Genomic DNA, 16,873 nt, shown 5'->3' with positions numbered 1-16,873 from the left:
TGTTACCGATCACATCTAAGGCTACATTCAGACGAGCGTCGGCAACCTCAGACGTGCAAAACTAAAGTTTTTCACGTCCGAGGTGCTCTCATGCGGGAAGCGTTGTCACGGATCCCCCATAGACTAGAGCCTATCAAGTGATGCGTGACACACAGTAAAATAGGACATGTCCTAATTTTTCACGGACCCTTCGCGCGATCCGTTGAAACAACGGTCAAGTGAACGGCCCCATTGAAATACATGAGTCCGTGTGACAGCCGTTGTTTTAACGGCCATCACACGACCGTGATGCACGCTCGTCTGAATGAGCCCTAAGTTCATAACCGGAAAGATTGAGATCTCAGTGCTAGATACAACTGGATACAAAGCAGCTGTATGTCAAAAAGTAAAAATAATTTTTAATAAAAAAATATTTAGAAAGTTGCACCAATTACAGATAGACATTTTTAGTACAAAAAAACCCACAAAACTATTTCAAATGTGTACATAGCTGTTAAGGTAGCCATACTTCTTAGAAGGTTGTCTGCCAACAGCTATTACTACCGACCCCCGCATACACATGCATGATTGGCGGTAGGCCTGAAAGAAAAGCATATCAGTCCAGCATAAGGACTCAACAGTTCCTGTTAGTATTGTTATGCTTGTAAAGTTGAGGTGTCAGATTTTACTGAGGATGTTCCTTTCAGACTAAATTTTACATCTTTGATTTCTCTGTAAGACAAACATTGAAAATAACTGTACGGCTGATCGTTCAGATTGTACTGTAGAAATCGTGTTTAGAGTCACCCTTTAAAGATAAGCTCATTTTGTTTCAGGAATCTTCAGATGACACTGCAGCTATCGATCTGCTCTCCAGCGGCTTTGCATCTTGTGAAACCAGTTCTACTGACAAAACACAAAATTCTTCAAAGGTATAAATTAATTCTAGGCCAAAAATACGATATAATAGATGCAATACAGCCAAAGTATAATATGAAGTACAGACCTGTTAAAATGCATGCAGTTGGTACCTCTTCAGAATGTGGGGAAATTGTTTGAAAAAATAAATGTATGTGTGTGTGTGTATATATGTGTATATATATATAATCAGTATTGGACCTCTGTAGTCGTGTAAAAACCGAGGGGCTGCAGTGGGATGTAAAATTTCCTGGGGTTTCCTATCGTTAGACTGCGATGTTGTAGTAGGGGATTACTGTATAAGCAGTTACTTCAATTTAGTCTGAGAACTAGTGATAGCGCTTCACTTTAAAACAAAACTCAGTAAGGCAATGTTCCTTTCTTTACTACAGGTCAAGGTTGAGAAGAGTTCCCCTAGTACTCCAGTATCTAAGGCATCAGGGAAGGTTCCAGATTCTTCAAAGGTATAAATAATATCTAGTAACATTTCTGAAAATGCATTTATTGTGCCATTAATGTCTTATCAGTAGCTGTGACAATCGCTGTAACAAAGTGGCAGCGGCGCAAGAAACGCGTGTGCCACTAAGTTTCCTGTCCGCTCTGTTCAGCTTCCTCCAGAGGCTGCATGGTCAACACATTATATTCAAGGGCCAACCATGCAGCTCAGAAAAAGCAAAGCACAACCCAAAGGGGACAGCAGCCAGACCCCTGCTGATCGGACAATTAACAATATGTCTGTCCTGAGACCACCTCTGAAAAGAATGTGATAGCAGCTTTTGTTTGTAGTAGCATCCTGTAACGTTCGCAGCGATCTGACGGCTCGGCTGAGGGTGGGTCCTGCGTCTCTGACACTCAGGATCCAGGTAATACTGATCCACATTTAGGTTCATAACTTAGATGTGATCGATGTTCGCATGATCGACCCGCTCTCAGCCGAGCCATCAGTTTGGCTGGACTGACTGAATTGTCTGAGAGATAACGATACAGCTTCTATGCATACAGAATTGAACCTGTATTTTAAAAAGTAACAATTTTTTTAAATAAAAGTGAATTTAAAACACAAAAAACATTAATTAAAAAAAAATATAATTGCTTACAAAGGTGTACATAGCCTTTAATCTTGCAGTGCATGGATCTTTTTTGGGGCTGTTTGCTTTCCTTTTTTTCTTCTGTGTAATTTGATAATCTGATAATTTCGCACAGTCTAGTCCCACTTATTCTAGATTGCAGGACCTGTAAAAAGTGGGACACTATTTATTTTTCATAATGGATCATTTCTTTGAACCAACACTAGGGTTCGCTTGTATCCAGTAAATGGCCATTTTTGTGCTAAACAGGAATTCTTAATGTTGTTGCTCAGTTTGTGGACTGCGGAGAGGAGGTCCTGTTTCTGGAAGGCTCGATCCTCTACAATTACTATATCTTATTCTAGTTCTTGCTCATGCGATTTCATTTCATCTTTTCTTCCTCAACACGATTTGGTTCCAAGTCTTAAGTGGGCCTCGTGTGCAGTGATGCTCGGTCAGTAGGATAATCATTCATCTCTGTTGCAGGACAACGTTGAGAAGAGTTCCTCAGTCAACAAACCAGAAACATCAGGGAAGGTTCCAGATTCTTCAAAGGTATAAACAATACACAGATTATTCTGCACAGGACTTTTACATCCGTCCTAAAAAAACAAATATGAAACCTTGACTCAGGGTGGAGCTGCCTATATGACCTGTATCTACCCAGCCTGTCTGTCTTTTCCTTAAAAAGAATGGAACTTGATGGCTTAAGGAACAATCCGAGCAGAATTGATACACTGTTAACCCAGTGCAGACATGAGAGGCGGTGCGTGACACATGGATTCTTTCTTTTTCTTTGCTGGTGTTTGAATCCTTGTGTCATGCACTGCCCAGTGTGTTTATTTTAAGGCTTCGTTCACATCTGCGTCGGGGCTCCGTTCTTGGGTTCCGTCTGAGTTTTCCGTCAGGGGAACTCATGAATGGAAACCAAACTGAAACCATAGGTTTCCGTTTGCATCACCATTGATTTCAATGGTGACGGATCCGTTTGTTTGGTTTTCGTTCATGGGTTGCCCTGACGGAAAACTCAGACGGAACCCATGAATGGAGGGAGGTGTTCAGTTCAACAGAAGGATTTCTACAGGTTTCTGATCTTTTCCATGCTTACTGATATATGCCCATTCATTCCTCTCATGGCTTTGTCTGCTAGTCCATTTAAGAGGGGTAGCTTTTCAGTTTTATTTGCACTCAAGATCCAGGGCAGTAGTGTTACTAAATGAACATTTACTATATAATCTCTCTAGGATTTTGGAATAATCCAAAGGTTGTCACAATGTGAATACTGTAGACTTCTGGGAAATCCTACTTCAGTGTCATGTCCAAGACTGATCTTTTCCAGTATCATACAGAGGGACCTAAATGTAAATAAGGATTTAATCATGGATCACAATACAGGCCTCGTGCATTCATTTATTAACCGTCTAGATCACCTGGAGATCTGGAAAAAACTGCAGAGCTATCTATGGCTTTTCCATAGAGGACACAAGAATATTCATTTTCTTCCATGTGGAACAGTTAGCAGGAACTACAGAATATGACTGACACTTTCATGGACTGTTGGGCAGTATGTTGTCACATAGCTGTTCTAAACTTTCTGTGTCTTTGTCTCCTGGTACATATGTTATGAAGTGTCCAGAAATTGGGTGCATTGTGTATAAGATTGGGCTCTATTCATATCTGCGTCCTGGTTTCTGTTTATAACGTGAATCATAACCAAGTCCACAGATGTGAACAGATCCTTACACAATAGACAGAAGACTAAATAGACTCAGTGGAGGTGGACTGACCATATTCATAAAGTTTGTCCTTTACAGTTGAATTTATGCTTACACTGTTTATTTGTGTTTGTTGTGTTACGCTCATTCCAAAAGGGCATTAATGAATCATTATAAGGGATAGTTTCCCACTCAGGATTTCCCGTTTTCAAGATGATTACTCCGCCATCTAGGGGATAAGATAAATAGATGATTGCTTGACAGATAAAGGAAGCTAATATCAATTGGGCCTCACATGCCGTTGATTTTAGCTAATTCTTTGAATTGTACCTTGTATTTGGTACATTGCTTTAGTTAGCGACCCCTAATAACCTCCCATGAATTGGCCAGAGCAGAAAGTGACTACAAAGAGCATCTCTCACGTCCATGCATTACACAGGCAGCCCTTTCATTTCAATGGGCGGTGTAAAATGCTGAATTTTCCATGTGGTGGCGCTGCAGAGGAATTGAACACCCTGTGATAAGCTTCTTTTCCAGGGGACCTTTCTAACAAAATGGATTGTAAAAAGCAAAGAACTGCTTTAATAATAATAAAAAAAGGTTATATCTTTTCTGTGATTTTAAGAAACAGAACAAAACGAAAAAAAAAACAAAACCTACATTTCAACCATCTGACTAATTTGATACATATATTATGGAGTTAATTCGTCACTGTGTCTGAAAAAAAGAAAAATATATGTATATATTTAACACTAATTCTGTCTTTGTTCTAGTCCACCAGTCAAACATCCTTGGATAAGCCTGGTGCTCAGAAGTCAAGCAAAAGTTAGAACATTGGTAAGTCGGTGCAGGGATCATATTTACATTACAATCTGTGAGCAAAAAAAAAAATAGTCCGCTGTTTTAAGGGGAGTATTCACACCTGTATGCACTGCTTCTAGGAGAGAATAAGTTGTCTCATGTAGGCACCACGACGATTGCCTACGCTGCACAGGTCCATGTACATGAGCTTTCACAGTCACCATTTTATCTCTCTGCACAGTCAGTCTATCAGATGTGCCAGAATAATTAATATTTGATAAATGGTTATTATAATAATAATAGTATTCTGAGCATGGACAATGCTTGGGTGTGATAATTCATAGCTTTAGGGTCTAAATGGCACTAGATGTAGTGGTCCTGCCTATAGAAACGCATCATGATGTACTTTCTCAGTGTGATGGTGTTATCACCAGTAGTGTCCCAGCGGATCATAGAGAAGAGAATTGCTGACCGCTGCAGTTTTCACCCTTATATCTACTTGTTGCAAGGGCCTACATAAGGTCTATATAAGGTTACATTCACACAGACGTATGAAGTGCTTTCCTGTGACTGGATTCAATTCCGTTTTAGCAAGAAATACTTTACTGTTCATATAGATGTGTGAATGCAGCCTGAGGCCGGTTTTATACTTGTTTTAATACGAGTGCATTTCTTATGACCCAAACTAACACGTTCGTAGGGCCCTGTGATGCGGTCAGTTGGGGTCATTAGACCTATGGTTGAGCGGGAAAAAATGGTGATATGCGGAGTGTAGAATTGCAAAATCCAAAAATGACTTCTAGCTGGTCTTTTGTGCTTTCTTTCAGATGCAGATCTCTGTTCTTCATAAGCAGTCCTCTTATAAACAAAACTAAGACTGATGAAAGCACACACCTTCCTCCCTCTACCCTTCCGTAGACCCTGTTGTGTTTATAGAAGCACTAAATTCATGTGTTTTTTTTTTGGTTTTTTCCTTCTATGCAAAATCTGTTTTTCGGTTCTTGGAGGGGCAATGTTTCTATAGTTGTAATGAAATGTCTATTGTAAGTAATAACACAAGGCCTGCAACCTTTGCACATATTTCCAACATAGAATGCGTGAGCTTGGGAACGTATGAGGTTACAGAGTAACGTGTACATGACTATATCCACAGTGAAATAACAGCATTAGTTCTATTATATTATTGGTGTTACAGGGGCTGGATGTTGATCAGTACAGTATATAAATAAAGAACAGATCCTCTATGTTTACAAGAACTGTGCCTTTCTTACTCGTCAATCCCGTGTTCCTTATGCACATAAAATGTAATCGGGAATTCTCTAGCATGGACAGGCCTTTACCTTTTTGCTTTAATTAATAAGTGATATTTTTTCAGGAGACGGTTGCACTGATCCCCAATTGATGAATTTGATATGGATAATGCATAACAGTGAAATAGATATTTTTTTACTGGATGTGTGTTAGTGGAAATGATATAAGGGCTGTTTTGCTTTAAACGTATAACTGTGGAACACTATCAGAAATAAAGTTTCATGAAAACTCTGGTCTTGTTATACTTTGTCATTGTGTAAAAGGAGAAGGTTTGTCCATATTATAAATATGTAAAACTAGTATTTGACTTAAAAGGGTTATCTCACCACTGACAACTCCTTAGACATGAAAGCCACAGTTCCCGAGTAGTTTCTTGCTCATGTCATTGGGGGACACCGAAGACCGTGGGTATAGGCTGCTTCCACTATGAGGCGGACACTAAGCAAAAAAAAAAAGTGTTCGCTCCCCCTACACAGGCTGTACGCTTCCTGGAGACACTAAGCTAACCAATTTTGGCTTTGTGTGTGTAGCAGGCAGACCGCTCTGCTTTTGAATTTCTTCTCCGCTTTTATTATTTTAGGTTTTTTTTTCCTCTTTCTCTAGATGGGAAACAGGGCTTCCCTGATTGTCCCCAGATGAGGAGGGCGAACAGCGCTACAATTTCACACTGTTACTCCCTCCTATAAGACGACAAAGTGGAACAGATCAGTCCAGCCCGTTACCCCCAGCCATGGGGTCACCCACTTTTCCTGCATGCTCTCCCCCCCCCCCATTGCCCAGTGTACTCTCCTAGCAGGGTGTAAAGATGCTAAAGGAGTGACCCTTCTAGTACTCCGGGGGAGTTGAAGAGAATGAAGATAGGGTGAGTATATCTCCTTTCTGTCAACTACATCCTTCTCCTCTTATTTGCCCTATTAGAAAATATTCCTCTAAGTCCCCTCATGGCAAAGGCCCACCCACCTCTCCTTTCACATGTTACTCATTGTTCCTGGTGCCCCAGTCATTTTATCTGGAGAGTGATGTCACCTGTGACCTGCAGTCCATCATCTGCTCCCCTTCTTTTATCTTGCCGCGTGGATCTCACGCAGAGTGCTGTCGCTCCTGCAATACCCTCCCTTCTTCCTGGCCAGTCTCTACTTTGGTTGCGGCTATGTCGTAAAATCGAAGCCCGTGCTTTACTGAGGCCTACAAGGCTGCTCCAAAAATACTTGTGTCATCACAGATTACCATGAGCACCAGGGAGTCCCATGTCCCCCACTCCTAGGTGCTGTACTTGTGGTCTCACAAATTACCATGAACACAAAGAGGGCACATTCCCCCCTTCTATAGGCATACCTCCCAACATTTGAATTCGGAAAAGAGGGTAATTTTAAGCCACGCCCCTAACCACGCCAAATATCACGCATAAAGACATCCAATCACGGCCAGATCTTTCTGCCACTTTGTCACTGCGGATCTCTAGACTGTCTGGAAATCACAGATATTATGGATCCGGTTATATTGTCTTTATGTTATTTTTCCTATCTTGGGTATAACATTTGCTCATCACGGCAGCAGCTGCTGCAGGACAGACCAAAAGGCTGAGAACAATGAAAGTCAAGAGGGAGACCCTGTGGTGGATGACTTTTCAATTGGCAGGTAGCAGAGTTACATGATGGGGATTTTTTTTTTCCAGTTGTGTAAGGGTATGTGCACACACACTAATTACGTCCGTATTTGACGGACGTATTTCGGCCGCAAGTCCCGGACCGAACACAGTGCAGGGAGCCGGGCTCCTAGCATCATACTTATGTACGATGCTAGGAGTCCCTGCCTCTCTGCAGGACAACTGTCCCGTACTGAAAACATGATTACAGTACGGGACAGTTGTCCTGCAGCGAGGCAGGGACTCCTAGCATCGTACATAAGTATGATGCTAGGAGCCCGGCTCCCTGCACGGTGTTCGGTCCGGGACTTGCGGCCGAAATACGTCCGTCAATTACGGACGTAATTAGTGTGTGTGCACATACCCTAAGGGCTTATTCAGACTAACGTTAAATACGTCCGTGCAACGCGCGTGATTTTCACGCGCCTCGCACGGACCTATATTAGTCGGGCCGTGCAGACATGTCCGTTCTTTATGCGCATCACGCACCCATTGAAGTCAATGGGTGCGTGAAAATCACGCGCACCACACGGAAGCACTTCCGTGGGACGCGTGTGATTCGCGCAACAGCAGTGAAAAGTATGAATGAAAACAGAAAAGCACCACGTGCTTTTCTGTTTACAAACATACAAACGGAGTGTCATAATGATGGCAGCTGCGCGAAAAGCACGCAGCCGCGCACCATATAATCATGACACGGAGCTGTTAAGTGCCTTTTGCACGCGCAAAACGCCACGTTTTTTGCGTGCACAAAACGCACACGCTCGTGTGAATCCGTCCTAACTCTGCTACCGGTCAATGGAAAAATCATCCACCAGAGTCCCCCTGTAGATTGCTCCACACACAGCCCCCCTGTACATGGCGCCAGACACAGCCCCCCTGTACATGGCGCCACACACAGCCCCCTGTAGATAGCTCCACACACAGCCCCCTGTAGATGGCTCCACACACAGCCCCCCTGTAGATGGCTCCACACACAGCCCCCTGTAGATGGCTCCACACACAGCCCCCCTGTAGATGGCTCCACACACAGCCCCCCTGTAGATGGCTCCACACACAGCCCCCCTGTAGATGGCTCCACACACAGCCCCCCTGTAGATGGCTCCACACACAGCCCCCCTGTAGATGGCTCCACACACAGCCCCCCTGTAGATGGCTCCACACACAGCCCCCCTGTAGATGGCTCCACACACAGCCCCCCTGTAGATGGCTCCACACACAGCCCCCCTGTAGATGGCGCCACACACAGCCCCCCTGTAGATGGCGCCACACACAGCCCCCCTGTAGATGGCGCCACACACAGCCCCCCTGTAGATGGCGCCACACACAGCCCCCCTGTAGATGGCGCCACACACAGCCCCCCTGTAGATGGCGCCACACACAGCCCCCCTGTAGATGGCGCCACACACAGCCCCCCTGTAAATGGCGCCACACACAGCCCCCCTGTAAATGGCGCCACACACAGCCCCCCTGTAGATGGCTCCACACACAGCCCCCCTGTAGATGGCTCCACACACAGCCCCCCTGTAGATGGCTCCACACACAGCCCCCCTGTAGATGGCTCCACACACAGCCCCCCTGTAGATGGCTCCACACACAGCCCCCCTGTAGATGGCTCCAGATACAGCCCCCCTGTAGATGGCGTCAGTCACAGCCCCCCTGTAGATGGCTCCACACACAGCCCCCCTGTAGATGGCTCCACACACAGCCCCCCTGTAGATGGCTCCACACACAGCCCCCCTGTAGATGGCTCCACACACAGCCCCCCTGTAGATGGCTCCACACACAGCCCCCCTGTAGATGGCGCCACACACAGCCCCCCTGTAGATGGCGCCACACACAGCCCCCCTGTAGATGGCGCCACACACAGCCCCCCTGTAGGTGCCACATTGCCGCGGTAGAGGTAGGCTTTATTCACACGACAGGGTCCAAGTATCGGTCGTTTTGCATCCGTTTTTTTTTCCCTGTCCGTTTTTAAAATCGGATGAATTTCATTTAAATTTGTTGCCACACACAGCCCTCTGTAGATATGCCACAGCCCCCCTGGTAGGTAATGCCACCCAGCCCCCTGTAGGTTGCACCCATCCCCCCCCCCCCCTCCCTTCCAGGAGAAGTCACTGCCTTCAATGTCCATATATGGACAGTGTAGTCATGGACTTCTCCTGGAGAGGAATCCCCAATCCCCGGCCGGGGATTGTGGATTCGGACTCTTACAGGGCGCAAAAAAAAGACCCTCCTCCTCCTCACATGCACTCTGCACTGTGAGGATGAGGAGAGAGAGCGCGAGCGACGGAAGACACGGCCGTCACTTGGGACACGTCACTCACCGTCAGAAGAACGCAGGAGTCTTGCAGCGGCGTTCTCACTGGTGTCGAGGTCAGGTGACTGGACTAGTCCACTCATGGGCCGGCATCGATCCCAGTGAGAACACCGCTGCAAGACTCCTGCCTTCTTCTGATCGCTGCTGCAGTTAGCAGCGATCAGCTGTTCTGATGCAGCGCCCAGCGGGACATTTACAGACCGGCCGGGACAGCGGTGAGAAACCGGGACTATCACGCCGGATCCGGGACGGTTGGGAGGTATGCTATAAGTGTAGTATTTGTTATTTGATTTCTGCGAACACCAAAGAGACACTTCACCCTCTTTTCTAGGTGAACTACTTCTGTTGTCACGTATTGTTGCTAGCACCATGGATCAATATTAATCTTTTCTGCAGATGGAGTACTTGCGTTACCACAGATTACAGGGAGCCATGTTACTCCTTTCTATAGGCGGAGTATCTCTGTTATCACAGATTGCTGTGATAATTAGCAAGCCACATTACTTCTTTCTGCAGGTGGAGTACATGTGTGTTCAACTACTACTTGATAGATCAGTACCTATGGGTGAGACATCACGTCCAGTGTTTTTATTTGCTTGCACTATGTGTAATGTTGAATTTTAGCACAGTCCATCTGATCCCTTCTGCCTTGGCTGTCTGGCTCTGAAGCTGCCATTTATGGGCCTACCTCCCCGAGACGGTCCCCACAAGCACTGAGCTTGCTATGTCAGAATGGGCATGCTCCTAGTCTGGCTGTGACCGACCTCGCTAGTCCATGTTAAGTTGTGTTCACATCAGCGTTGCCCTTCCGTTGAGTGGTTCCGTCGGATTAACCCCTCAAAGGAAAGGCAAACTGAAACCTTAGCTTCCGTTTCCCTCACCATTGATCTCAATGGTGACAGAAACGTTGCTAAAGGTTTCGGTTTGTCACTGTTGTGACAGGGTTCCGTTGTTTTGACGGAATCAATAGCGCAGTCAGTATGTAGACTTACCGGGAAGAAACAAAGAAAAGTTGGTCCGCTCACCACTCATGAAAATTGGAAATGTCACGTCCCATCGGTAATCGGGCAGAAAATCTACGTCTGAGGTAGGTAAGGAACCAAGGAAAGTAGTGAGAGGTCCGATACATGATGAAAAGAAAAAATGCAAGGCTGTTTATTGGTATCACATTAAAAAACGTGACTAAAACACACTTTTCAGTTCCTAAATCATAGCTACTCTCTTAGGGCTTATTCACACAAATGTAAAATACGTCCGTGCTACGCGCGTGACTTCCGGGTGATGTGCATGATTTGCACAACAGCAGTAAAAACAATGAATGAAAACAGAAAAGCACCATGTGCTTTTCTGTTTGTAAACATAAAACCAGTGTCCTCATGATGCCGGCTGCACAAAAATCACGCAGCCGCGCACTATATGCTGATGACACACGGACCTTTTGCGCGCGCAAAACGCACACGCTCGTGTGAATCCGGCCTTAGTGTGTTGAAACTGGCTTTATGGATCAGGTGTGCAAAGGGTGTGTGGCCAAAAAAGGGGAATTAACCCCTACATGGGATCCGAAGTATGCAAAGCATGAATAGCTTAATTCTTTGCACACCTTTTCATCGTGTGCCGGACCTCTCACTGCTTTCCATGTATTCTTACCTCAGGGTGACGATGAGCCGTTTCTCATGCAAAATGCTGTGTCGCATGTCCGTGTTCCGGAATGTTTTTCCGAAACGCGGCTCCTCCAGCAGCCAATCAAATGTTGCGACTGACATGTGACAGAAGGAATGAAATTTTGCCAGATGCAGGGTGTGGTAGTGCCCTTTAGAATCGCGTTGGGAGACAATGGGGTGTACCCAAAGCCAACGCCTTCTCCTAGGTTCTTCATCCACCATCTGGCGTCGCTCTCCATATGTGCGAGAGATCAGCACCATCATAAGAACATGATCCATAGATTTGGATGCCATGTTGCAACGAAAAAAAAAGTAGTCTAAATCCAAACAGACCAAAAACAGTAATCAGAAAAATCTCTCTACGCTGTAACAGCAATTGAAAATTGTGTTTTCCGACCATGTGACCTTCTTGTGGGTGTTCCCAGAGGCTTGGGACCAAAATTGGGGCAAAAGTCCTCCTGTTTTTTTTTTGCGTGCGTAAACTGACACACGGAAACTCACACGCATATAACGCAGCGTGATTTGCGTACCCAAATTGGACACGCTTGTGTGAATGTAGCCTAATGATGTAGTCTGGTTGACCCTCCAAATCAAGGACTCAAAGTAGTAGAAGCACCCTGACAGGTGCTTCCCACTCCAAACATCTGGACCTATGTAACCATTGTCTGAGGAACGCCTGACCTTGGAATCCATCTGCCATGTAATCCTTTAAAGTGGGGGATTCGGCACTTAGGCCTATCTTTTGCATTTTCCTAAGTAAGCCGAACTATCATTGCATGGACGCCTCATTTTCTGGCTCCTGCATTTTCGGTACACAGTTAGACTCAGAAAAAACTTAGCTCTTACCTGTGGTGGACTTTCATCGGTCACACTCTAAATCTCGGTGCTCGGGCCCTCACAAATATCCAGCCCTCGTTTTCAGTCCTCTTGAGATTTGTATTAGGGAAGCTGATTCAACAATGGACAAAAAGGAAACCAGGCTTTAAAACATGTCCTACTTGGCATCCATGCTCTTAGCTCTCCAACACTGGTTCCGACAGTACTTCCTCTACCTTGGGTCCTCCATCCGGTCCATTCTGGATCTGAAACACCTACTAGTTGTCCAAGTGGGAACGCTATCTGCATCTTCGGGACTAGGTTAGAGCTTTTTGCAACTTCCTGTCTGAACATCTTCTGCGGGTTTAAACCTCTTCTCCCTTTTTCCAGGAAGGTCCTTGCAAGGGTCTGTCGGCATGCGAGGCTACATTTGCTCATCGGATCAGTACGGCCGTTGACGAACCTGATCGTGAAAAGACTCTGTGCTGAGTCATGGCACTCTTCTCCAGTGCTATGGGAGCCTCTTGGGCGGTACTCCATCGGGCCTTTTGCTATCCGGTGTATGGGATTGCTACCTAGTCTTTTCTTCACACCTTTACCTTTCCCAGGTGCACACTTTTGCAATCTCTCCTCGCTCACAATGTACTGCAGGCAGCAGTGGACTACGACTCATATTTGATTCGTGTTTTTTTTCTTTTGTGTATGTTTTCACCTGGGGAAGGACAAATAAATCTACTTTTTGTACTATATTACATTCTCCTAGTGGTCCTGACAACAGAAAACAAAAAGCTTTAAATGTTTGGGTCTTCTAACATAAAATCAGTCCATTCCCTATTACAGATGTGTCCTTTCTTAACTTATCTATTTTTAAAAAAAACGTGCAACAAAAAAAAAAAACCTCCGACGGATACAATAGATGGCTGTGATTGGGGATATAAATCGCCCATACATAGTTAGTATGGTTGAAAAAACACATGTCCATCAAGTTCAACCAAGGGATGGGAAGAGGGAAGGGAAACATTTCTACACATAGGAGCTAATACTTTTTTTGTTCTAGGAAATTAAGCCTTTTTTAAAGCCATCGTAAAAATGATGTCCCATGGTAAAAACAACCCGTATACAAGACGCTTGTTTTTTTTTTACAGGATGGCTGTGACGGATGGCTCTGATGGATGCTCTCTGTGCAATTCTTTGTTCCTTTATTGTATATCAGAGAGGCTAACTGTTATACTGTATACACTGCACGGAAAGTGTATATCCTTATGAAAGTTACAAAACTTAGTCATAGCGCTAAATCATATGGCCTTATATTGTCACCAATGGGACGTATAGTCATGATACATACAGTAAAGGCATCAAATAAAACGTTTGTTTGGATTAATTAAATGGACATTTGTAAATAACAAATAATCAATGACTGTCATTGCTTACAAACATTTTACAGGCAACGTGATGTATTTTAAAAAACACAATCTTTTGTGGGTTAGGTATTTACATTTTCATGGTGGCAAATATTTATTTCATGCAAACTGATGTTCATTAAATTAAAAAATAAATACAAGGGGGCGCATGTGTGAAGCTCAAGAGACAGGGCGCACCTGATGTGAGCTCTGCTCTGGCAGCACAATACAAGCCGTTTTAGCGCTGTATATAACAGCTTCTCAGCAGCCGAAGAGTCTGGTAAGGCTCAGTATGACCCGGACCAACAAAACCAATCTAAGAGGACCGGCGACACCGGCCCCCTCTCAGACAATCCCAGAGATCTTCCGCACCACGAGGCAATCCATCATGGCCGACCCGGCCGCGACTCAGGTCAGTGGGAGCTCTCCGCCGGTGGCTGCATCCGCGCCGCAGTCCCCTCAAGAGTCACCGATCCACACTGACACTGATGATCTGTTCAGGAACATAGCAAATCTATTCCGAATGGAACTAGCACAAGTGGTTGCCGACTTTTCCCGCCAAATCCATGAAGTGGGTCAGAGGGTCTCTGACATGGAGACCAGAGCAGATGACATGGCGGATGCACTAGATTCAGATCGCAGGGATATAGAATCCCATGCTGCTCAGTTGGAGGCACTAGAACTTAAATTAGAGGATCTGGAGAACAGGTCTCGGAGAGGGAACTTGAGGGTCAGGGGGCTCCCGGGGGCCATTACAGACTTAGAACCCACTCTTACCACGCTCTTCCGTACCCTTGTGGTTCAAGATGACATTGCTCTATTCCAAATGGATAGAATCCATAGAGCCCTGACACGACCGAGGAATCAAGATTTATCACGTGATGTTATACTGAAATTTCATTATCCGGAGGCTAGAGATAAAGTACTTATGGCGGCACGGAACCTCTCACCTTTGCCGGGAATGCCATACTCTGTCCATTTATATGCAGACCTAGCACCCTCCACACCCCAACGTAGGAGGGACATGAGGGAAATTACTCAAGCTTTGCAAACAGCTCGTGTCCGTTACCGATGAGGCTTTCCATTCTCACTTAACTTTCAGGTGAACAATAGAACCTATGTGGTTAAATCACCAGCAGAGGGACGAGATGGTCTGCGTTGCGCTGGAATTTCAGCGGTCCCCTCCTCAGCCCTCCCGCCTAGACCTCAACGTCCGGCCAGGGTTTGGACGCCTGGACCGCGAACCTCGAACACTCCTACTAAACAGCCCGAACTGCGGGTGAACTGAAGACACATCCTCTGAGGATCCTACTATCTTACGTGGCATTCCGATGAGTATAATATACAGGGTGGGCCATTTATATGGATACACCTAAATAAAATGGGAATGGTTGGTGATATTAACTTCCTGTTTGTGGCACATTAGTATATGGGAGGGGGGAAACTTTTCAAGCTGGGTGTTGACCATAGCGGCCATTTTGAAGTCGGCCATTTTGTATCCAACTTTAGTTTTTTCAATGGGAAGAGGGTCATGTGTAACATCAAACTTATCGAGAATTTCACAAGAAAAACATTGGTGGGCTTGGTTTTAACGTTATTTTATTCTTTCATGAGTTATTTACAAGCTTCTCTTTGTTTACAGCCATTGACATGTCGCAACACGTGAGGAGCGGATAGAAATTGTGTTGATGTCTGGTGAACGCAGTACCCGGGTCATTGCAGCAGATTTCAATGCAAGACACCCTACGAGACCACCCATCTCCCATGCTACAGTTTGCAAACTGCTTGCCAAGTTTCGTGAAACTGGTTCAGTGTTGGATTTGCCCAAATGTGGACGCATGAAAACTGTCACTAATGAAGAAACATCAGTGGCTGTCCTAGCTTCATTCAGCAAGAGCCCACAGCGTAGCACTCGCCGCATGTCACTGGAGAGTGGCATCAGTCGAACATCCCTTCGGCAGATATTAGCTACTCACAAATGGCACCCTTACAAACTTTAGCTGCTGCAGCATCTCAAGGAGGATGACCCAGATAGGAGCACTGAATTTGCAGAATGGGCAAAACAAAAATTGGAACAGGACCCTCAGTTTACACAGAACATTTTGTGCAGTGATGAGGCAAACTTTTATGTGAATGGTGAAGTTAACAAACAAAACCACCGCTATTGGTCTGACACTAACCCACATTGGATAGATCCCTCCAAGACTGTTGGAACACAAAAATGTATGGTATGGTGTGGTATATGGGGTACAAAGATAGTGGGGCCATTCTTCATCAATGGAAACCTCAAGGCCACGGGATATCTGAAATTGCTACATGATGATGTGTTTCCCTCTTTATGCACTGAAGCTGGCACGTTCCCTGAGTTTTTCCAGCAAGATGGTGCACGACCACATTATGGGTGTCAGGTCCGAGCATTCCTAGATGAAGTTTCCTGGAAAGTGGATTGGTCGTCGTGGGCCAGTTGAATGGCCCCCTAGGTCTCCCGATCTGACCCCTTTAGACTTTTATCTTTGGGGTCACCTGAAGGCAATTGTCTATGCTGTGAAGATACGAGATGTGCAGCAACTCAAACTACGAATACTGGAAGCCTGTGCTAGCATTTCTTCTGCGGTGTTGCTATCAGTGTGTGAAGAGTGGGAGAAGAGGGTTGCATTGACAATCCAACACAATGGGCAGCACTTTAAAACATTTTATAAGTGGTCAGAAACTTGTAAATAACTCATGAAAGAATAAAGTAACGTTAAAACCAAGCACACCATTGTTTTTCTTGTGAAATTCTCGATAAGTTTGATGTCACATGACCCTCTTCCCATTGAAAAAAACGAACGTTAGATACAAAATGGCCAACTTCAAAATGGCCGCCATGGTCACCACCCAGCTTGAAAAGTTTCCCCCCTCCCATATACTAATGTGCCACAAACAAGAAGTTAATATCACCAACCATTCCCATTTTATTTAGGTGTATCCATATAAATGGCCCACCCTGTACTATAAGGGTCTTTATTTTCCATTCTATATATTAAGCCTTACCCAAGCTCTATGTGCTACTCCGTGACCCAGAGGACTCTAAGGCTCGGTTTTATCCTCAGGCTTAGGGTATGTTCACACGAGGGCGTCCGTTACGGCTGAAATTACGGGGATGTTTCAGCCTGAAAACATCCCCGTAATTTCAGCCGTACCGGCATGTGCAGGCGCTTGAACGCCGCGTCCATTACGGCCGTAATTAGCGCTGCTATT

At 45.1% G+C, this 16,873-nt stretch overlaps 1 protein-coding gene across 1 annotated transcript in view; it reads left to right on the top strand.

The window, feature by feature from the left end:
- Positions 1-6,024, top strand: part of CAST (calpastatin) — a 41,845-nt gene extending 35,821 nt beyond the window's left edge. The window contains exons 26-30 of the mRNA XM_075847373.1: positions 816-911; positions 1,290-1,361; positions 2,451-2,519; positions 4,453-4,516; positions 5,308-6,024. Coding sequence (XP_075703488.1) covers positions 816-911; positions 1,290-1,361; positions 2,451-2,519; positions 4,453-4,509 — 294 coding nt within the window. The 3' untranslated portion in view covers positions 4,510-4,516; positions 5,308-6,024. The remainder of the gene's footprint in view (positions 1-815; positions 912-1,289; positions 1,362-2,450; positions 2,520-4,452; positions 4,517-5,307) is intronic.
- Positions 6,025-16,873: the final 10,849 nt, after the last annotated feature.

Source organism: Rhinoderma darwinii, chromosome 1, assembly GCF_050947455.1.
Source record: "Rhinoderma darwinii isolate aRhiDar2 chromosome 1, aRhiDar2.hap1, whole genome shotgun sequence".
NCBI classification, from domain to species: Eukaryota; Metazoa; Chordata; class Amphibia; order Anura; family Rhinodermatidae; genus Rhinoderma; species Rhinoderma darwinii.
The sequence above is the reverse complement of the archived record's forward strand: the minus strand, read 5'-3'. Positions and strand labels throughout refer to the sequence as shown.